The 23,762-nt window shown below is 51.3% G+C and overlaps 1 protein-coding gene and 1 pseudogene across 1 annotated transcript in view; both read left to right on the top strand.

Moving 5' to 3' along the window:
- Positions 1 to 6,286, top strand: part of si:dkey-82f1.1 (DENN domain-containing protein 2A) — a 78,554-nt gene extending 72,268 nt beyond the window's left edge. Inside the window, 8 exon segments of the mRNA XM_067235140.1 lie at positions 716 to 864; positions 3,034 to 3,211; positions 3,398 to 3,439; positions 3,579 to 3,684; positions 4,162 to 4,431; positions 4,838 to 4,883; positions 4,885 to 4,922; positions 5,060 to 6,286. Of these exon segments, the coding sequence (XP_067091241.1) occupies positions 716 to 864; positions 3,034 to 3,211; positions 3,398 to 3,439; positions 3,579 to 3,684; positions 4,162 to 4,431; positions 4,838 to 4,883; positions 4,885 to 4,922; positions 5,060 to 5,091 (861 nt within the window). The 3' untranslated portion in view covers positions 5,092 to 6,286.
- The window catches only part of LOC136942290 (transcriptional enhancer factor TEF-3-like), a 34,350-nt pseudogene continuing 15,895 nt past the window's right edge, over positions 5,308 to 23,762 (top strand).

Here is a 23,762-nt window from a genome sequence, read left to right on the forward strand (position 1 = left end):
GAGGGGGCCAGGCTCTGGGACTGAGGTGAGGCAGCACAGAGCACAGAGGGGGCAGGGATCCACACTTCCCCTGCCAATGCTGCGTGACATGGAGATGGAATCCGGAGTTTAGAAATGCGTTTGACTGGAGGTCTGAATGTTCTGAGTGATTTAAGTGTGCGGAAAGCAGTCTGTCTGGCTTTTAATCCCTTTGTTTTGCTCTTTTAATCACTTCTGCTCTCTGTCTCTTCCTCTCCCCCCCCCCCACCCAGGTGATCCAGCTGTGCCGTCCCTCTGACTCTCTCTCTCTCCCCCCCAGGTGATCCAGCTGTGCCCTCCCTCTGACTCTCCCTCTCTCCCCCCCAGGTGATCCAGCTGTGCCCTCCCTCTGACTCTCTCTCTCTCCCCCCCAGGTGATCCAGCTGTGCCCTCCCTCTGACTCTCTCTCTCTCCCCCCCAGGTGATCCAGCTGTGCCCTCCCTCTGACTCTCTCTCTCTCCCCCCCCAGCTGTGCCGTCCCTCTGACTCTCTCTCTCTCCCCCCCCAGGTGATCCAGCTGTGCCCTCCCTCTGACTCTCCCTCTCTCCCCCCCCAGGTGATCCAGCTGTGCCGTCCCTCTGACTCTCTCTCTCTCCCCCCCAGGTGATCCAGCTGTGCCGTCCCTCTGACTCTCTCTCTCTCCCCCCCAGGTGATCCAGCTGTGCCGTCCCTCTGACTCTCTCTCTCTCCCCCCCAGGTGATCCAGCTGTGCCGTCCCTCTGACTCTCGCCTGGAGCACGTGGACTTCGAGTGTCTCTTCTCCTCCCTCAGCCTGCGTCTGCTCCTGCAGGTGTTTGCCTCTCTGCTGCTGGAGCGCAGGGTCATCTTCACCGCCGACAAGCTCAGGTAGGCTGTGTGTGTGTGTAGGCAAGCTCAGGTAGGCTCTGTGTGTGTGTGTGTAGGCAAGCTCAGGTAGGCTGTGTGTGTGTGTGTAGGCAAGCTCAGGTAGGCTGTGTGTGTGTGTGTAGGCAAGCTCAGGTAGGCTGTGTGTGTGTGTGAGTGTGCAGGCAAGCTCAGGTAGAGTCTGTGTTTGTGTGTGTGTGTGAGTGTGCAGGCAAGCTCAGGTAGGCTGTGTGTGTGTGTGAGTGTGCAGGCAAGCTCAGGTAGGCTGTGTGTGTGTGTGAGTGTGCAGGCAAGCTCAGGTAGGGTCTGTGTTTGTGTGTTTTGTACAGATGGACTCTAACTAGCCACCCTTTCCTTAACCTTAGTCTCGTATGTTTGTTTACATTTACATTTAGTCATTTAGCAGACGCTCTTATCCAGAGCGACTTACAGTAAGTACAAAGACATTCCCCCGAGGCAAGTAGGGTGAAGTGCCTTGCCCAAGGACACAACGTCATTTGGCACGAGCCGGGAATCGAACCAGCGACCTTCTGATTACTATCCGCTACCGATTCCTTAACCGCTCAGCCACCTGCAGCACCTGTTTAGCAGTTCATAGTCTGAGGTGTGAGGAAAGGAGGAGGGAAGGTGTGAGGAAACTAGGGAAGATGTGAGTAAAGAAAGGAGAAGGAGGACAGAATGACCCTTCAGGGAGACAGTCTGACATACAGCTGTTGAGAAGGAGGGGAAGAGAGAGAGAGAGCGAGAGAGAGAGAGCGAGAGAGAGAGAGAGAGGAGAGAGAGGAGAGAGAGACAGAGAGAGAGAGAGAGAGAGAGAGAGAGAGAGAGAGAGAGAGAGAGAGAGAGAGCGAGAGAGAGAGAGAGAGCGAGAGAGAGCGAGAGAGAGAGAGAGAGAGGACAGAGAGAGAGAGAGAGAGAGAGAGAGAGCGAGAGAGAGAGAGAGAGAGAGAGAGAGAGAGAGAGAGAGAGGAAAAAAAGTGAGAGAGAAAAGGAAGGAATGCTGTTGTGTTATACAGTCGCCTTGGGAACAATCATTTGTCCACGGAAAACCGTCAGGCAGGCCAGAGTCAGCCCAAGCACAGGTGTGTATGTAGGTGTGCGTAGGTTGTGTGTGTGTAGGTGTGCATAGGCTGTGTGTGCGTAGGTTGTGTGTACGTCAACATTTGACACCTTAGCATGCACTGGCTTGACCGGTCATCAGAGACGGGCTCTGAGTCGCCTGTTGGATGTTTACCACACTTCTGAGAGGATTTTCATCAAATTCCATAAACCCGCAATAAAAACACAGATTCCACTTTAGATCATGTGGTAATACGCAGCGACATTTTCTACTGTTGTGCTTTAAACTAGTGGAAACTTGGCTTCTCAATTACGGATTGAATTAACTGAAACCAGACACACACGTTGAACGCATTATGCTAACAGTGTGAGGCTAGTTTATTCTGTCCAGCTATATACTTTTTATAGTGTGAAATCATGTTCCTTTAAAGAATTATTTTTAAATTCTTTGTTAATTAAGAGTAAGCTTTTAAAAGGGGCATTTCTAATCAAATGTTCCAGAGTTGTTTTCAGGGAAATAAAGGATAGGACTCCCCTGGCGCCATCTTCTGGTGGAGATTGGAACTGGAAACTATTTATTGAAAACGTAGAGGGGGCATGAGGCATGATGCCCATCTGTTAGTTGATATATTCTCTCTCTCTCCTTTTTTCTCCCTCCCTCTTTCCCTCTCTCCCTCCTTCCCCCCTCCCCCCCTCCCCTCCTCTCCCTCCCCCCTCACCTCTCCTCCCCCCTCTCCTCTCCTCCTCCCCCCCCTCCTCTCCTCTCCTCCCCCCCCTCCTCTCCTCCCCCCTCTCCTCTCCTCCTCCCCCCTCCTCTCCTCCCCCCTCTCCTCTCCTCCTCCCCCTCCCTCTCCTCTCCCCTCTCCTCCTCTCCTCTCCTCCCCCCTCCTCTCCTCCCCCCTCTCCTCTCCTCCTCCCCCCCCTCCTCTCCCCTCTCCTCTCCTCCCCCCCCCTCCTCTCCTCCCCCCTCTCCTCTCCTCCCCCCCCCTCCCTCTCCTCCCCCCTCTCCTCTCCTCCCCCCCTCCTCTCCTCCCCCTTCTCCTCTCCTCCTCCCCCCTCCTCTCCTCTCCCCTCTCCTCCTCTCCTCTCCTCCCCCCTCCCCTCTCCCTGCAGTACCCTGTCTCAGTGTTGCCATGCAGTGGTGGCTTTGCTCTACCCCTTCACCTGGCAGCACACCTACATCCCCGTGCTCCCCCTCTCCATGCTGGACATCGTGTGCACCCCCACCCCCTTCATTGTGGGGCTGCTGTCCAGCTCCCTGCCCCGGATCAAAGACCTGCCTATTGAAGAGGTGAGCTCACGCCTGGAGGGTGTGAGTGAGTGGTGTGTGTGAGTGTGAGTGTGTGTGTGTGAGTGTGCGTGTCAACGAGACACTGAGAGACCTCGACCCTTCTCCTTTCCTTCGTCGAACAATGGGCCCCACTTGGGAAATAGCTGAGGTTGACATCACACCTCCCCTCTGCTCCTTCCTGCTCAGGTCCTGGTGGTCGACCTCGGCAACAGCCGCTTCCTGCGACAGGTACTGACCCTCAGAATGCCATGGCAACAGATAAACAGGCAGAGCGTTGCTTGGAGAGCGACTAGGTTACCAGTCTCGCACATGAATGTGACATACCGTGGTATTTTAGGAGTGTGACTGTGTTGCTTCCTCTGGGCAGTTGGATGACGAGGACTCGATCCTGCCCCACAAGCTGCAAGCAGCCCTGGAGCATGTCCTGGATAAGAGGAAGGAGCTGGCCAGTGAGAAAGGAGACTTACCCAACGGTGAGCTCCACCATCAGAATCCCTGTTCGTCTACTGTGATCAAACTCACTGATAAAATATCTACACTGCAGAAACTGCGTGCGATCATCGCGCTCACCCCTGAGACTGATAATCTTGTTTTTATTTAATTTTAAATCTAGTCTGACTTGTTTCTTGTATAAATGGCTCATCTAGTGACTTAATTTAAGTAAACGACACATTATTTTAAGAAGTCTGATCAAGTGAAATGTTCTTACTGCACTGGCAGACAAATGTACTTGTTATAAACACAAGCAAGCTCATAACTAATATTTTTGCATTTTTGCACCCTCCCCTCCCTCCCCTCCCTCCCTCCCTCCCTCCCTCCCTCCCTCCCTCCCTCCCTCCCTCCCTCCCTCCCTCCCTCCCTCCCTCCCTCCCTCCCCTCCCTCCCTCCCTCCCTCCCTCCCCTCCCTCCCTCCCCCCCTCCCTCCCTCCCTCCCCCCCTCCCTCCCCCAGACTCCTGCTGTCTGAGCACCGTGGTGTCGGAGGCCTTCGTCCGCTTCTTCGTGGAGATGGTGGGCCACTACCCCCTGTTCCTGGGCGGGGGGGAGCGAGACGAGGACTCCTCCCCCTCCTCGCCCGCGCCCATGTCATCCTTCCAGCGAGAGCCCTTCCGTAAAGCCGTCACTTCCAAAAGCCTGCGCCGGTTCCTGGAGGTCTTCATGGAGACGCAGATGTTCATCGGCTTCATCCAGGAGAGGGAGCAGCGTAAGCAGGGACTCAGAGGTGATGGAGACGTTTCCTTTATAGTTTAAGTGTAGTTTAATTATGTTTTTATTGGGTTATGATGTTCAGGAGGAGCAGAGCTGAAGGTTTTCAATGTACCTGTACTTGTCGGAAATGGAAAATAAACTTGGAACTTGAACTTAATGAAGGGTGGGGACAAAGAGATGGTGAGAGGGAGGAGAGAGAGAGAGAGAGGGAGAGGTGAGAGGGAGAGGGAGAGGGGGGAGAGAGAGAGAGAGGGAGAAGAGGAGGATGTGTATAAAGCACAAGGTGCTCAAATAATTCAATGAATGAATGAATACCAGGGATAGTTGTGAGACGATGTTCAAAATCCTTAATGATAAAAAGGCATGTAAAAGATACAGCAGGTGTTGTAGCGTGTGTGTCCTGTGTGAACGGGGTCTAGGTCTGTTCGAGGTGCGCGCTCAAGACTACTGGACTCCTTACCTGGAGTGAGCAACGAGGAGTCAACAAGTTCCTCAAGGGTCTAGGTGAGGAACCTCAATAACTGTCCCTCACGCGTAGTAACAGCACCACCAAAAGCAACATCAATGTCTCAAATGCCTCAGAAACATAATTTAATACAATACATTGTTGTTGTTTTTTTGGCCTTTCTGGTCTTTCACAGGAAATAAAATGAAATTCCTGTCCAAGAAATAAAGCCCCGGGATCAAAATAAGACTGAGCGTGTGGAGGAAGACATTGAAGAGAGAAAGACAGGCTCTTTGGATGGAATCACAAACCCACTGCATGAACACAGAGAGATGTACCTGTGTTCAGGAACACAGAGAGATGTACCTGTGTTCAGGAACACAGAGAGATGTACCCGTGTTCAGGAACACAGAGAGATGTACCTGTGTTCAGGAACACAGAGAGATGTACCTGTGTTCAGGAACACAGTGTTCAGGAACACGGAAAGATGTACCTGTGTTCAGGAACACAGAGAGATGTACCTGTGTTCAGGAGCTTCTGTCAAAGACGGAGCCCTCAAAGTAACAAACAGAAGTTGCTCAGTAGATGAATGACATTGGGGGATTCTGTGGAGTGGCAGAACATGGACCAAAAATTATTGTTTTATTGTCGTCAAGACTCACACAGCTCCTGCATGGACTCTGAGCTTCAACTGAAAAAGTCGAGTCCTTCCTGTGTCTTTCCATAACCTCGACCATATGAAGAGCTTGCTTTTGTAAAGCTTAGTCAATACAGATACTATTATCTAAGTGTACATTCATGTATAGCATAGTTCCTGCTTTAGGATGTAGTGTAGACTTCTTCTGTATCTCTCTGTCACTCACAAATGACCTGTGAAAGTGAAAGGAGTTAGTGAGGACTTTATTGAAGATGTCCTTTTGGACTATGGTCAATTCCACTTGTAAAGTATGTTATACATTCCAGGTATTTCTATAGTCTTATTTTGTAAAACTTCTTTGTAAAGAGGAGGCTTTGACGTTAATTTATATACTTGTTAGACAAACAACTACTCCTTTTGTTTCTTTAGATGAAAGCAAAAAAAAAGAAAAGAAAAATGTATTGTAGTTTGTTATGGGCTTTATTTATGGAGGTCTAGATCAAACTAGAATTGTAGACCACTTTGGGGTTATTAAGAATATGTACCACTGATGTGTGTCTTGTACCACTGTGATAGAGAATTTGATATTTGATTGGAAGAGGAAGGAACACTCATCATTTTCGGATGAGAACGATTTAAATGAGGATATGATGTATTGGTTTAAGGATAACATGGATGTTTATGTAAGGAAAATCAATGTAATCTAAGTTTTGAAAACACCACTTGCCTAAACTTGATTGAAATTGCAATGAAACTGTATAAAATAAAGTGATTTTTGATGAAGGATTTCATATTGTGCTGCAAGGTCTATTAAATAGATGTAAAATACACTAACCCTAAACACCAGACAGTTCTCAGAAGCCACAGTTATAACAGAAGCTACAACTACCATCACCATCACCTCATCACAGGCTGTTTTCTGCCTGCGCTACTTATTTCCATGCTTGCAGGCTGAGCAAATTTGTGGAGATTATTTCAGAAGAGAACATAACTAACTTCCAAGTCTTACCGTCAGTCCAGTTGAAACATTTTTTTTGTCGTTACCGCTTTACTCCACTGGAGGGCTTCATAACTAAACACGGTGTTCACTATACCTTGCCCACGGAAAAAACTCATTACGACCATTTTGATAGTAACTTGCAGAAGTTAAAACATATTCTCTTTGTAGCATTAAATGTAAAAATACAGTTTTTTGTTGTCAATAAAAGTCAGCAATGATGAATACCTAATCAGCATGACAAAATGAAGCATTTACTTGTTTTAGTTTTTTTATACGCGTATCTGAAATGTAATCATCCAGTTATGTGATTTAATTACTTAATTCAACAAATATAAACACATTTCTTCCGGTGTTGTGATTGACAAGTAATGACACTGCATTCATCCAGACATTTCTAGAACTCTTCTAGGAAAAAAACAGGGAGTTGGTGTGTGGCAACTGCTTGCTGCCATGCGTGTTACCCGCGTGTCTTGTTTGTGTCTTTCCTTACAAAGGCAATGCCAATTCCCAACCCTGTTTTTGCTTGATGTGATTTCCTTTTCCCTTCCCAAGCTGTGTTCTTTTCCTTTTCGGAGCCAGGACCCTCCCCTCACACCCCCCTCCCTCCTTACTGAGCTGACCGGTCCGACCTGCCTCCTCTTTCCCCTTGTCCTTTTCTCTGCCTTACAGACTTCATGTCATACCACAGCTAATTCCTGAAATTCCAGCCCTCCTTGCGCTTCAAACGACTCAGGAAGAGGGGACAATATACGCAATATTCCTAGCAGAATTCTTCCCCAAATTTCTCCTCTCCTGGTTACCTACCTGTCTGCTGCTATACTTTCAACAGGTAAGTTCATTACCTAATAGTGCGTCTCGGTGTCAATATTGTAAGTTTATTCTCTTCTTGCAGTGTCTGGTCAGTTCTGGGAGTCTAAACTTTCACATTGTGATGTAAACTACTGATACTAGCCGCGTTGTAGTTACGTTGTTTAATCCTCACTCGCTCTCTGTGATCAAATTCTTGAAATATTTCTTGAAATATTTGTCATATTTTGGGGAATTCCTCTTTTTTATTTATTATTCCCAGTATGTTGAACTTCTTGAGATTCTGCCGGAACTTTATAATGAAACTATTAACGTAATTTGCATGTAGTCAAATATTATCGTCCTCCGGGTGAACATGTACGCTATAATTTCATGATTGTGAGCTTTTTGGTGCCATGTGTTTATATTACGATAAATGTTTTGTTGGTAGCCTATATTAGGCTATGCATGGAAAGTTACAAAGTTCTAAACTATGATTTAGGACACAATATAATCTATATTATTTACGAAATTGCGTATCAATTGTGCAGATTATGACAATAAATTATTGGCCTACCAACAAACTAGGCTAATTGAATATAATTTGCAAGTAGCCTAATCATAATTTCATACTTGGCATGCTTGTAGGCCTACTAATTATTATGGCAAATCGATACTGTATATTAATATAAAATCGTTTTCATAATCACTTGGATGATAATCAAGTTTCTTTCAATCGCTTTGCATCATGTCGGATTACATGACTTCAGCAAAATCTTCCTGTTAAAAGTTTTGGTATTTGTAATCAGTGTATCCATAGGACACACACACACACACACACACACACACACACACACACATACATATACATATACACACACAAACAAACGGGGCTTTTGTAGTGTTGTGCAGATTTGGCTGGAAACCGATGATGCAGCCAAGCTGTGTAAGTGAGTATTTTAGGTCGTGGTGTGATTGTCGGCAGCGCGTGTGGCAGCGTTGTGTTAGCTGGAAGTTGCTGTCTGTTGTCCAGGAGCGACAGGTGGAGAGGGGCAGGGACACTGAGAAGCAGGCGGGAAGCCAACACTGGGCCGGGGGTCCTAGTCTCCACCCGTTGTTTCCCGTCCTGAAGGGCTCCACTCAGCAAACACTGTAGGCTACATCTAACTGAATGTCATCTTGTTTTTAGATTTTAGTCTGACATGTTTCTTGTATGAATGGCTTATTTGGTGACTTAATTTTGACATTGACACATTATTATAAGAAATCTTATCAAGGGAAATGTTCCAAGTGCACTGGTAGCCAAATGTACTTGTTTAAAGAATAGGCAAGCTCATAACTAATATTATTTCTGTAAAATCTGATAGAGCGTTTGAACAGGGTACGTCAGTCCAGACACAACTGATACACGTCCTGCTGCATTGTCATTTACATTTAGGATGACTCTACTGTTCCTCCTGCTGTCTTGTGTTTCTGCATGAGAGCGTGCGTGTGCCTTGTGTCTGTGTCTTTGGTTTTGCCTGCCTGAGATAAGTATTTTGTTTTTGTCTCTCTGTTTGTGTGTGCGTGTGTGTACCTGACAAATGTTTGGTCATGTTTGTGTGTGTATATGTGTGTTTGGGTTGTGTGTGTGTTGGTGTGTGTGTGTGTGTATATATGTGTGTTTGGGGTGTATGTATGTGTGTGTTGGGGTGTGTGTGTGTGTGTTGGGACGTGTGTGTGGTGGGGTGTGTGTGTGTGGGTTTGTACTGCCCAGAGACAGGCCTTTCTGTGTATAGTGTGTAGTGTTTTACTCTGCTCATCCCACATAGCAATCATTCCTCCTCCACTCTACCGAGAGAAGACAATAAAAACAACTTCTAATAAGAGCCTCGAGTACAACAGTCCTTTCTCCAAACCCTGTCACCTCCTAAGCCTGTCATCTTCAAACACTGCCCCTCCAAACACTGCCCCTCCAAACACTGCCCCTCCAAACACTGCCCCTCCAAACACTGCCCCTCCAAACACTGCCCCTCCAAACCCTGCCCCTCCAAACCCTGCCCCTCCAAACACTGCCCCTCCAAACACTGCCCCTCCAAACCCTGCCCCTCCAAACACTGCCCTTCCAAACACAACCGTCTCCAAACCCTGCCCCTCCAAACACTGCCCCTCCAAACACTGCCCCTCCAAACACAACCGTCTCCAAACCCTGCCCCTCCAAACACTGCCCCTCCAAACACTGCCCCTCCAAACACAACCGTCTCCAAACCCTGCCCCTCCAAACACTGCCCCTCCAAACACTGCCCCTCCAAACACAACCGTCTCCAAACACAACCGTCTCCAAACCCTGCCCCTCCAAACACTGCCCCTCCAAACACAACCGTCTCCAAACCCTGCCCCTCCAAACACTGCCCCTCCAAACACTGCCCTTCCAAACACTGCCCCTCCAAACCCTGCCCCTCCAAACACTGCCCCTCCAAACACTGCCCCTCCAAACACTGCCCCTCCAAACACTACCCCTCCAAACCCTGCCCCTCCAAACACAACCGTCTCCAAACACTGCCCCTCCAAACACAACCGTCTCCAAACACTGCCCCTCCAAACACAACCGTCTCCGCATACAGCGCATGTCTTCTTCTATGTCTCAGCAGGCAGTGTAGCTGATGTGAGTTGGTTAAACACACTCCTCAAGTCTAAACACAGTCCACCCGCGCCGCTTCTCATGGGCGTAGCTGGCAGGTAGTCAAACATGCCGGTCAGAGGGCCCGAGTTTGAGTACCAGCGAGGGGAGAGATCTGGAGGAAGTGTAGTGATGAGCAGCGTGAGGTGTGTGATCCTGGACTACCCGGGGCAGGTGTTTGGACCAGGCTGGCAACAGGCCTGTCATGTGGGACAGCAGTTACTGCAGGTCGTGCTTGAGCTAACCGTGTTAGCTCAACTGTGTTAGCTCAAGCACGAAGGGTTCATTTGAGTACGTTTGTCTTTGTCTGTTGTGTGCAGGTGTGTGTGATGTGTTAGTGTGACGTCTGCAGTGTGCATGCGTGTGTTAGTTAAAGTGTATCAGTTACAATACGCCAAACAAATTGCGCAAATGGACTCTCCTCACTTTTTCCATTCCATTCCATGACCCACACCCCCACACACAACTCTTCCCCCCACACCCCTCCTTTTATTTTCTGGACAGTCTGCAGTTGTTATGCATGGCATTGTGCTTGACTGTGTTCTGACTCTGTGTATGTGTGTGTGTATATGTATGTGTGTGTATATATATATATATGTGTGTGTGTGTGTGTGGCGGAGAGAAAGGAACCACGGCCCCTGAGTGCAGCACCAGCTGGAGGATTATCCTGTTGAGCAGGCCCGAGGGGGGGGGGGGGGGGGGGGGGGGGGGGGGTGAGGGGGGGCTTGAGCGGGGAGGGCTCTGTTTTAAGGGGCTTAGGTCAATTAACCCCGCTGGTCACTTTCACCAAGGAACCAGCACACTAATGGTTTCTGCTCCATGCTGCAGCTCTCCTGCACAAAGGACCTTTAGTTTAGGATAGGCTGAGTTTCTAGTAGTTTTGGAAATACACACACACACACTCCTTTACCATTGTTTAAGTGTTTATTAAATTGTTAATCATTAGTTTCATCAGAACTGTGTCTTGCTAATGATTTATTCATGCTATTACACCAGTTACTGCACAATAGTATAAGAACTTCCAGAACTTCTCAGGAGATTCCACGTCGTGTTGTGTGAGTGTGATTAACACTATCAGTGCTGTGTGGTGCCTGTTTGGCTGAGAGCTAACTCGAGCATGTGTTTGTGCGTTTGTTAGTGTGTGTGAGAGAACGTCTTCATCCAGAGTTTATCATGAATGTTCGTGTGTGTGTGGGTGTGTGTGTGTCTGGGGGGGGTGTGTGTGATGAGGAGGGTGGTTACGTAGCCAGCTAATTTACAGGAAGGAAGATAGTTACTCTGAAGTGACGTGACACATACTGACTCCCCTGGACCAACCCTTTATTTCCTGCCATAGAGGACACACACACACACACACACACACACACACACACACACACACACACACACACACACACTCTCTCACAAACATACCCACACACACACTCTCACAAACACACACACAGCAAACACACATTGAAACATCCCACACTCACACACACTCTCACAAACACACATGTACATACACAAAGTCTCTATGACAACCCCCTCCTTCCTATGAATCTGAATCATTGTTAGTTGTGTTGTTGACCAAATTAAATGGCCACTGAGATAAACGCTATGGAACAGACACGTAAGACGGCCTTCTCTACTGGGAATGAAAGAATAGAACAGAAAAAATTCACTCACTCTCCTCCAAACATACAGACACACGCACATCAGCTCCCCTCAAGGACTCTCCTCTGGGCCAAAAAATAAAGTGTGATAAATCAAGAGATTAATAAAGGTGGCTTAAAATAGCCTTGATCTCAGACCCTCATTGATGTGCGTTTCAGCGTGTGAAAGTGTGTGAGAAGACATGCAGATCCTGGTTTAATGTGTCTTGAAGGCTTAGTTACTTCTCAGTCCCTTGAGGTCTGTGGGGGCGCCATGTTTGTTTTCACGTCTGCCCTAATCAAATTTCTGATCAGAGGTGTTTTTTCCAAGTAGGATTAGCGAGTCTGTCTGCAGACGCAACCCTGTAGCCCGGCTGCCCGGCTGCCTGCCTGCCCCCCTGCCCGCCTGCCCCCCTGCCCCCCTGCCCCTCTTCACACGCCCGCGTGGCGTGGCCTCTGGGTCGGACTGACGTCACAAAGTCTGGAGGCTTTTCCTAGTTTCAGGCCTAATCTGAACAGAAGGTCTTTCAGAGGAGAAAACCTGCACAGGGCCCTCACATACATTAGCACAGGAAAAGTACATGCTACTAACAGTCGTTTGTTCGCTTGAAAGGTGCTACATGAATCAAAGTTATTTTATTATTATTATAAGTAGTACTAGTAGTAACTACTGCTGCTGGTTGTCTTCGAGCTAACTCACCCTCTCCAGTTGTAGACTGCTTTGGCTGAAGTCTCCTAACCTGAATATTCTCATGTCTTGTGTTTCCCTCCAGGATTCCTGTCCTCACCAGCCATCCCGCACTGGGACTGGAACACCCCCACCCTACCCCACCCCACCCCCCCACACACCACCCTACCTGGCTCCCACACGCCCCACCCCAGACCAGCCTCAGTTCCCCCTGACACCACTCCTCTGCTCCCCCCAACCCCGGCCCCCGTGTGTGCCCCCCCCCGGCCCCCCACCACGTCGGCAGAGTGGGTGCAGGCCCCCTCCCCGGGGGGCGCCAGTGAGGAGCTGAACGAGCCCCTGGACAAGCCGCTGGAGAACGATGCGGAGGGGGTCTGGAGCCCTGACATCGAGCAGAGCTTCCAGGAGGCCCTGGCCATCTACCCCCCCTGCGGCCGGAGGAAGATCATCCTCTCGGACGAGGGCAAGATGTACGGTACGCCCTCTCCTCCTCCTCTTCTTCACCTACGTGCTTGTATCTCCCAGATATGAGACCTGTTTGCAGTTGGAAACTGATCTGAAGTTCCCTTGTTGACACAGACGCTATCAGGCAGGCACACACACACTTACATTTAGTCATTTAGCAGACGCTCTAATCCACAGCGACTGACAGTAAGTACAGGGACATTCTCCCCGAGGCAAGTAGGGTGAAGTGCCTTGCCTAGGGACACAACGTCATTTCGCACGGCCTGGAATCGAACCAGCAACCTTCTGATTACTAGCCCGATTCCCTAACCGCTCAGATACCTGACTCCCTCACCCTTCCCACACACACACACACTTCTCTTCCCACACACTCTCCAGCTCCCAACACACACTGACTGTCTTCACTGGTATTCCAAGCTTATGTTTCCCACTACAGCCCTGTCCTAGTGTTACCTCCTGCACAGTGGCAGGACCCTCGCAGGGCGTGTGATAGAACACACACACACACCTCCCCACCTGCTCAGTACAGCTGTTGCACAACTTTTGTAGACATATTATATGTTTACCCAGCATGGTAATGTCAAAGTGTAAATGGAATTGCGTCTTGCTTCGATCATTATTTATACTAGAGTGGACGGGGTGTATTTTTCGGATTGTGACTGGTTGCTAAAGGTATTCGAGGTAAGGCCTCTTACAATATTCTGGGTAAAACATGTTGTCACACAACATGTGTGGCTCGTAGCGTGTCGGATGATTCACAAGGCTGACATGTTCTGGTTTGGTATGGAGGAGAAAGTGGAGATTTTAACGGCTGCATCTTTCATCTAGATTCTAGACGGCGGATAACAGATGGCCTGTTGATAGTTTGTACCGTTTGATAACGGATCCTCCAGTGGAAAAGTCTGTGACCCAGACGGGGGCTGCTGTGTGTGTGTGCTGGCTGATCAGACGATGTCTGTCATCACCCTGCCCTGTCATTGTGCCAGTCACTGTAGCATAAAAAAAAAATAGCTGTAGCATTCTATAGCCGCGTTAGCCGCGTTAGCCGCGTTAGCCGCGTTAGCCGCGTTAGCCGCGTTAGCCGCGTTAGCCGCGTTAGCCGCGTTGGCTCATGCAAACTATTGCCTCACTAGCTAGCTGGCACTTGTCCTTACACAGGCTCAGGCGGAGTCCCCCACTACCCTCACCACCCCCCATGTTGATCAAAACTTAAACCCTTATAAAGCCTGCAATAATGGGATGGGGGGGGGGTACCAGGGGAGAAAGGGCAGGTGTCACATTCTGTGTCAGGGGAGGGGTGGGGCAGGAGTTGGGGGAGGCTGAGTGGAGGCGGGGGGGCGGAGGTGCCCCCTTCCTCCCAGTGGAGGTCAGGGGCGGGTGATGCGCGCCAGAGAGTGCGTCGGCCCTCCTGGAATGGTATGCTCAGGGAGCTGGGGGTTCAAGGCAGCGCGGCTGTAACCCTAAACCAGAATAGACGCGTACCCTTTGAGCGCCCGGACAGGGGAGAGCGGAGAGGGGGACAAACACTCCAAGGTAGCGGGCGGAGTCTTGCAGGGCCTCTGCACCTGTCCCCTGGCGTGTGAGTGTGTGTGTGTGGAGAGTGTGTGTGTGTGTGTGTGGAGAGTGTGTGTGTGTGTGTGCACGTCCCTCCTCTGTTGCCTCCTATTTCTGTGATTTAGCTCTTGATATCCCTCTCCCCCTTCCCACCTCTCCCCCCCCCCGCCCCCCCCCCCCCCCACACACACACACACCACACAGTCTCCCCGACACACACCTGTGCCAGAGCCCCCTCTCCTGCTGGCAGTCTGTCCGTGGGTCTGTCTGCCTTTCAGTTCACCTCCAGCTGCTCTCTGCTTCACCCCGGCCTCACGGCCTCGCTGCCCAGATTTACGACATGAGAAAAGAGACAAGACTGAAACCCCCAGCCCCCCCCCTCCAGCCCCCTCCCCCCCCTCCCAGCCCCCCCCCTCCCCTCCCCCCTCCCAGCCCCTCCCCCCCTCCCAGCCCAACCCCCCCCTCCCAGCCCAACCCCCCCCCCTCCCCTCCCCCCTCCCAGCCCCTCCCCCCCTCCCAGCCCAACCCCCCCTCCCAACCCCCCCCCCTCCCCTCCCCCCCCTCCCAGCCCCCCCCCTCCCCTCCCCCCTCCCAGCCCCTCCCCCCCTCCCAGCCCAACCCCCCCTCCCAACCCCCCCCCTCCCCCCTCCAGCCCAACCCCCCCTCCCAGCCCCCCCCCTCCTAGCCCCCCCCTCCCAGCCCCCTCCAAACCCCCATTTGCCCATAAACAGCAAGCACCCTCCACACGCACGCACACACAGTCACACACACACACTCACACACACCAGCTCTCACACAAGCTCTCTCTCACACACACACACACACACACAGCCATATACACTAGCGCACACCCATATCAGCTCAACCTCACACACACCAGCTCTCTCACGCACACACACACACTCACAGGCTCACTCACACACACACCGACACACACCAGCTCCATGTTGCTTTCATCAGGGTCTCCAGGGGCTCTCTCCACCCATGGCGACAAGTCGACTCATTCAAACCTCCAATCGATATTAAGGGGGTTTGAAGGTCTGTCGATGTCGCTGAAGAGCAGCTCTCCAAGCGCGTGTGTGGTGTGCGTGTGTGTGTGTCTACAGTGAGAGAGCGAGGCTGGGTCTGTACCAGCAGAGGACGAGAGGCAGGAATAGTAAGACTATGACATCACCTCTGCTAGCGAAATGGCATGTGTGAGGTATCTCCCTCAATCCACTGTAAATTCCTGAAGTCGAATGGAATGTTTTTAGCCCCAAATTCCCCCTCCATTCACTGCATTTTTCCCATAATACTTTGCATACTGGCCGGCCCTCAGGTCCATTACTCACTGGAGTTATTAGTCATTAGTAACGGTGTCATGGATATTGTGGTGGTTTTGTGCGGCGGAAGGCGATTCCACGTTCGTTGCCAATGAAAACATTTCCTGGCTCCCATGGAGGCATGCTCTGCTAGCGGGCTCTGCTAGCGGGCTCTGCTAGCATGCTCTGCTAGCGGGCTCTGCTAGCGGGCTCTGCTAGCATGCTCTGCTAGCGGGCTCTGCTAGCGGGCTCTGCTAGCATGCTCTGCTAGCGGGCTCTGCTAGCGGGCTCTGCTAGCATGCTCTGCTAGCGGGCTCTGCTAGCGGGCTCTGCTAGCGGGCTCTGCTAGTGGGCGGCGTAGTAACGCTAGTAACGGAGATCCGGAGCGTAGAGCAGCCTTCCAGAGCCCCGTGTGACATGTGACATGAGTTAAAGAGGATGATAGAGGGGTGCCCCGGTAGATCACTGTATAACGGGGCTGAGGCCTTACCACAGCGGCCTGGGTTTGAATCCCCACTGGGCCCGTCACTGTATGTCTCCCCCACTCTCTCTCTCTCTCTCTCTCTCTCTTTCCCTGCCTTTCGTGTCACACTTCACTTACAAACTGTCCAATAAAGCATGAGAAATGCCCCCCCCCCCCCCCCCCCAAAAAGGAGGGCAGACAAGCAGAGAGAGACACAGGGGGGTCACGTGACCCTCTGGGCCTCCAGCCTTACTGCATTCCCACTGGCAGACACCAAACACAACAGACACAACTGACATCCCATTTATTTATCTGTGTTAACTGACGTTTTCCTTTTTGCTCAGCCACAACGCAACCCCGCCCCCTCCCCTCTCCTCTGTGCGCGGAGCGGAGAGTAAATCCATTTCCCCATCTCCTTTGTGAGCCTGCTTCCTGTAAACATGTTGCTCACGGCAGCGTTTGAAGCTGCCGTGTAGGCTGCACCAGCCCTGATCCCAACGCATCCACTCAGTCCTCCTTAATGGGATGGAAAGGAATGATGATTCCTCACCCTGGTCTCAACTTCCCCATGCTAGTGAGAGATTCAGAGCTGTCTGTTTGTAAGGGCTCCAGGACTGTGTTGTTAACTGTGCAGCCTGCTTCAGAACAGGCTGTGTACAGATCTTCTCCCCTCCTGGCCCTGCTGGAACACAACCTCTGTGTCCTTCTCTGTGTTGAATCTAAAGGAAACTCGACTGCCAGCTGGCTAGCAGTACATTTACATTTAGTCATTTAGCAGACGCTCTTATCCAGAGCGACTTACAGTAAGTACAGGGACATTCCCCCGAGGCAGGTAGGGTGAAGTGCCTTGCCCCAAGGACACAACGTCATTTGGCACGCCCGGGAATCGAACTTTCAACCTACAGATTACTAGCCCCGATTCCCTAACCGCTCAGCCACCTGACTCCCTACAGTACTGCAGCAGCGGTAGATGGAGACAAGTAAAGGTCGAGCTGGTAGCATGACCTCTGCGACCTGTTCGCTTGAGCCTGGGGGTGTGTAACTGGACCAGACAGGCACAGCCAGGATATCTGCGTGTGTTCGGCCACTGGAGGGGGGCATAGGAGCCCCCTTGAGGGGGTGTGTGAGGCCCCTGAAGGAGGTGTCGGGGTGGACGGTCACATGGGCGTGACCCTGAACCTGACCCCTCTGCCGTGACCCTATCAGGAAGGCTGCTGACTTTCCCTCTATCCTGTGATTGGATCCTCTCAGAGGGCTTCGAGGAACCCCGGCTAGCCTTCAGCTGAGGCAGCCAAGGGGGCCAGACTCTGCTCTGCTGTGTCAGTCTGTCTGCCTGCATGTCCTGATAATCTGTCTGTCTGCCTGCCTGTCTACCTGTCTGTCTGCCTGTCTGCCTGTCTGTGCAGCTGAAATATCCGTGTCCAGGCCCATGTCATGTCTGGTCTGATATGGAGTGGGATCTGGCTAATCCCTGACAGTGAGGTCATCGAATCCCATAAGTACACTTACCCAGATGTAGAGCGTCACTGACGAGACTGCTTCAGGTGTGGTTTACCTCCACTGGAAGTGTTAAATGACAGCGCTAGCTAACTTGAGCCAACGCTAGCTAACTTAAGCCCGTTGCGTTCTGGGGTTGTAACTGAGACGCCTGGACGTACGGCTTCAGGTCTGGACAGCGCCTGGCATGTCGTCACGGAGATGGACCAGACCAATGACTGCGTCAGAACATGGACATCTCACTAGATGAGATTCACACACAGACAGTGTCAGTGCATCCAATTCAATTACATGTGAATATCCGGATGTTTCCCCCGAGGTGGGATGATAAAGAAGGATTGCAGTTGTAAAAAGCAAACCAGCCTGTGTGCTGTTGTCCCCCGGTCCTGGGCTTGGCCCTGTGTGTCTGTCGGAGAGGAAATAGCACCAGGCCAGCACATTCCTCCAGCCTAAATGTGACCCTTGTTCTCCAGCCCAGACAAGGAGACACATGTGGAAGATCTCCGGAAGTTTCATGGCTGGCAGATGTGTGTTCAGAGAGCGGTCTGGTGTGCTTACTGTCTGACGGACACACTGTGTGTCTTATACACACGCACACGCACATGTACACATAAACACACACACACACGCATACACACACACACACATATATTATATATATACAGTGTATACACACGCACACACATACATGCATAACCACATATACACACATACACACACATACACACACACATATTTACACATAAACACACACACACACTCCCAGGGAGAGGAGCAGATTGGGGTCTGGTCAGTGTGGAGTTATCTAAGGAATGCTCTGGGGAGGAGATAGCTGAGCAGAGCTGGCAGGACCCCTCTGGGGTGGGGCGGGGCGGGGGGAAGGGGGGTGCTGGTCCTTCATGTGACACGGTGTCCACTCTCCACTAACCCCTCTGGGGTGGGGCGGGGCGGGGGGAAGGGGGGTGCTGGTCCTTCATGTGACACGGTGTCCACTCTCCACTTACCCCTCTGGCCTGTCCCTGACCCCTCCCTGCTCCTGACAGGGGGGGGGGGGGGGTAGAGGTGTGGGACAAGAGGCTGGGTCGAAGGATGAGGTCACTTCGAAGTCAAAATAACTTTTCCGGGACTTCAGACACCCTGATCTTAAAGCTGCTGTGGGCTGTCCTGGTCCAAGTCTGCCCCGTCACCCCGCGGCCAGCTTGACCTCATCACCGTGCGCCTGGAGGCTCCCAGCGGCCAGTGACCTCATCACCGTGCGCCTGGAGCTCTCCCAGCGGCCAGCGTGACCTCATCACCGTGCGCCTGGAGGCTCCCAGCGGCCAGTGACCTCATCACCGTGCGCCTGGAGCTCTCCCAGCGGCCAGCGTGACCTCATCACCGTGCGCCTGGAGGCTCCCAGCGGCCAGTGACCTCATCACCGTGCGCCTGGAGCTCTCCCAGCGGCCAGCGTGACCTCATCACCGTGCGCCTGGAGCTCTCCCAGCGGCCAGCGTGACCTCATCACCGTGCGCCTGGAGCTCTCCCAGCGGCCAGCGTGACCTCATCACTGTGCGACTCCTCGCACGTGTCATGTCACAGATGGGCTTCACGTAATTATGTTCAGAGACCTGCATCTAAAAACTCCCAGGAGAGGGAATCATGGAGGAAACCACGAGAGGAGCAGTTCAGTGAGGGCTCCCTTCCTCCAGACACGGTCTGTGACACCGAGAGGTGCAGACCAGAGGCTGGTCTGCTGCCTCTGTTTAACAGACGGGCTTTACATAGTGTCACAAATACATGATCAGGCCTATTATTGTCACAATGATTCATAGTGATGTTATCATTCTTACAAGCAGGATTTAGATATCTAAGAGGTCTGTGAGGTTAAGAAAGGAGATCTGGACTCACAGCCCTGACCTGAGATACATTCCCTCCTTCACCCTGAAGTCACCTAACAAAAGTCTTTCCCGGATTTCAGGTCTGCAATTACAAACCGCCCAAGAAAAGTGGAGCACTTTCTTAATCCAAAGGGATTAAAGAAATATACATTTATGTCCTCAAACAATCGTCAGACCAAGTGCCCCTTCTGATAAACACTTCACGCTCCAGAAGTTCCAGCCTGGAAATGAAAATAAGATTGAGAACGAATGAATGCTGTGGATGTGTGTGTGTGTGTGTGTATAGCAGAAGCAGACAGGGAACGAGAGAGGGCTTTAAGTCCACAAAAGCCCCGACACAAAAGGAGCTCTTCAGCTGTGTGTGTGTAGCGTGCGTGCGTGCGGGCGTGCGTGTTCATCCACACCGCTCTCTTCTCCTCCTCCTTCATGACCCTGAGCTCCTCCACATCCTTCTGCTCCCCAACCTCCTGACTCCCACAGCTGCTGAGCCAGTCAAGCGTCTGCCTGCACTTCACCAGTCACCCAGTGAAACCTTCACACTCTCCCCAGGTTGATAAGTGGAAAGTTATCTCCGGACAGACAGCATCTGCTAGAATCCTACACCCCCTCAGCACAGCTCACATGAGCGCAGTAGAACCCATGTTTTGCATTCCGCTCCGAATATGATCACTTTTACTGCCTGCCATCCTGGAGTTATGCTTCCGGTCTCCACCCTCTACCTTGGCCTTCTGATGGGGCTGCTTGGGTCGCGGCCTCAGCTCCTGATTGACCGCTTGGGTGGTGACCTCGGCTCCTGACCCGATGTGAGGAAAGTCCCGCGCCGGCTGTTAGCATGGAGCCTGTCGTGTCTGATCTCTGTGTTCCTCCACGTGAAGGTCTGGAGAGGGGAAAACGACTGTGTTTAAGAGGTGTCGCAGGGATCAACTCTTCCACGTCCCAGGGTGTGTGTGTGTGTTACTCCTCCTGTTACTCTCTCAATAGCTGCGTGTGTGTGTGTGTGTGTGCAGAACAAACAGCGTGAGCGTGCCAGTGCGTGTGTTCGCATGCCCATGTGTGTCCCCTTGGTCAGAGAAGCTGAAATGCCACATGACAATTGCACCAAGCCCAGGGCCCAGTAACCAGAGCGGGGCCGCGGGAACAAGCTGAAGATTTACAGCAGCGTCGAGGCGTATTCTATAAACATTGACACTCACACCAGCTGCCTCTCTGCCTCTCCTGGACCTGTTCGTCAGCAGAGCGGGGCTGTAGCCTGTCAGACCTGAGCTGCAAGGAGATCGCATGGCCGTCCCCTTCACCTGCTCCACCAATGACAGAGATTGCGTGGCTTGCCCATTCACCTGCTCCACCAATGACCGATCGCGTGGCTTGCCCATTCACCTGCTCCACCAATGACAGCGATCGAATAGTCAGCCAGTGACAGGCATTGCATACCCTGCCCCTACACCTGATCCATGTGTCCTGTGACCTGTCTGTCAGCATTACACACACACAAATGCCTTGCAGATACACATACACACACACACACGTATGCCTTGCAAACACACGTATGCCTCGCAAACACACACACACACACACACCCACACACACACACACAAACACACACACACACACACACACATACACTCGGCCAACCTTCCCAGCTGTGCTCCTAACTGGAGCAGCCAGGCACACCCAGCCGACTTATGAGGATTTGGTAGCTTCAGTAAACAGCTTCTCTTTGTCAGGGTGTAATGTTCTCCTGATGATGTTCTGTGTGTCAGGGTGCACTGTTCTCCTGAGGATGTTCTGTCAGGGTGCACTGTTCTCCTGAGGATGTTCTGTCAGGGTGCACTGTTCTCCTGATGATGTTCTGTGTGTCAGGGTGCACTGTTCTCCTGAGGATGTTCTGTCAGGGTGCACTGTTCTCCTGAGGATGTTCTGTCAGGGTGCACTGTTCTCCTGAGGATGTTCTGTCAGGGTGCACTGTTCTCCTGAGGATGTTCTGTCAGGGTGCACTGTTCTCCTGATGATTTTTTCTTCTCAGTGTTTAGTGAGTTGTTTCAACAACAGTTGTTGGCCCTACAACCCCCCATCCCTTCACACCCATCCCTGCCCCCCCATCCCTGCACCCCCCATACCTGCAACCCCCCCAAAAACATTTCAAAACCCCTAAGTGTCTTGATATTTCTGTCTTCCTGCAGGACGGAACGAGCTGATTGCACGGTACATCAAACTCCGCACAGGCAAGACGCGAACCAGGAAGCAGGTTCGTTTTGTTTCCCCAACACCTCCCCGCCCCCTCCCTCCCATCTGTCCTGTCTCAGCACTTCCTCTCGTTCCTGGTTGGTGGCGCGTGTCACCAGGGTTACAGAGAGATGTGGAGGGGAACCATGAGAGCGAGGAAGTCATTCTGTACCAGAAGACCCCCCCCAACCCTCCACACTAATATCCCCCCTCTCCCTCCATTGTCCCACATATCTACCCCTTATCTCTCCCCATCTCCTCCCTAACTTCTCCCCCTAACTGTCCTTTTTTTGCTCCCTCCCTCCCCCCCCCCCCCCCCCTCAGGCTGAGTGTCTGTGCAGAGTGATTGAGGGCGCAGAGCCCGATGCACAGATGCTGTAGGATCAGGTGACGGTGTGCTTGTTCACCACCTCGTGTGGTGGAGGGGTGTGAGGTGGAGGGGGTGTGAGGGCTCGTTAGGAGAGCACGAAGTAGGGATTTATACCCAGGCCGTATACAGGGATGGAGGAAGGGGGGGTTGAGAAGGAGAGAGGGGTGGGGAAAGAGAGGAGGGAGAAAAGGGAGAGGGATAGCGAAAGAGAGAGGGAGGGAAGGAAGGAAGGAAGGAGAGAAAGAGAGAAGGAGAGAAAAGAAGGTGTTTGGGGGATGGTGTTGGAACACGATCTAGATGAGGGGGTGACTCATTTAGGGGGACTGACTGACTGACTGATATCCCAGAGCCTTGAGTGATATACAGTGACTGTATATCTATCTATCTATCTGTGTCCCACTGTAAGAGGTTATGGGAGAGAGAGAGGGGAAAGGGTTTAATTTTTTTTTTTTTTTTGATTGTTTAGTTCCTAAAATTTGTTAGACTATTGCACTTTTTTACTTTTAATTTAAGATCCGTATATGTTTATTGTTTGCACCTTCCTGCCACAGTTAATTCCGTGTTTGTGTAAACCATACATGGCGAATAAACCAAATTCTGATTCTCTGAGAGGAATGGACTGGCTGGGATTAGGGTTGGATAAAGGGTTGAGAGATTGGACACACACACACACACACATGACATCTGCTGGTTTGTCTCCATTATAAAATCTACCTAGAACTATTTAGGAAAATATAGCAGACATCCAGTCAGCACAGCATTTCTAAAGCTGATGAACCTCCGATGATGGTCTGACAGAGGTGGCTAAGCGCTCGTTAGCCAGGTGAGCGGTCAGGTGAGCGGTCAGGTGAGCGGTCAGGTGAGCGGTCAGGTGAGCGGTCAGGTGAGCGGTCAGGTGAGCGGTCAGGGGCGGAGTCTCACCGCTCTCCTTGTCCCCAGGTCTCCAGCCACATCCAGGTGTTGGCTCGCCGGAAGGCCCGAGAGATCCAGGTGAAGCTCAAGGTACGCTACGTGAGTCTCTCTGCCTCCCTCACCTGTGCACTGCATCCTGGGATACACCCCACTGCTCTGCTCCCTCAGAAACGGAATGATAGCCTGGATGGAAAACCCAAACAGTCGTTTTTTTATCATGTTAAACGTATTGTTCTTGTGTGATTCACCTTTTTGAGGTAAATACTTTAGTGTATGGTTTGTCTACCATACACACTCTATATTCTCAACGCTACAAACCCTAGTAAAGACATAATCATTCCAGTTCTGTGGTTGCTACAGTGCTAAATGTGTACTGAGTATTTCGGGAATCTCCAATCTCCCTGGCGGTTGTGTGTGGATCTTTTTTTTAATTTATTTTTTTTTGGGGGGGGGGGGGGGGGGCACGGCGACTGGCTGTTCCAGATTAAGGGGGTCTGTGTGGAGATTAAGGCGGTGTGTGTAGGTTAAGGTGCTTGGTTTGCTTGTGTGCTGCAGCTTGGCTAATGCCAGTAGGGTCCAAGCTTGAGAGCTTTACATTACACTGACGTCCCTCAAGGTTAGAGGAAAAGACAACCTACCACACCTTCACACACGTGAACACGAAAACATGAAACATGTCATCGATCTTGGATGGGATTTAGTCAGGGGGGATTGCGGATTACTTTTGGTAATCTGCAAATAATGAATCTCTCAGTTCGGTTTCCCACAGAAAGACAACACTGAGTGTGGCTGTTTTCCTTAATTGCATCTTCACGTTTATGTGAATGTTATGT

Source organism: Osmerus mordax, chromosome 4 (assembly GCF_038355195.1).
Source record: "Osmerus mordax isolate fOsmMor3 chromosome 4, fOsmMor3.pri, whole genome shotgun sequence".
Classification (NCBI taxonomy): Eukaryota; Metazoa; Chordata; class Actinopteri; order Osmeriformes; family Osmeridae; genus Osmerus; species Osmerus mordax.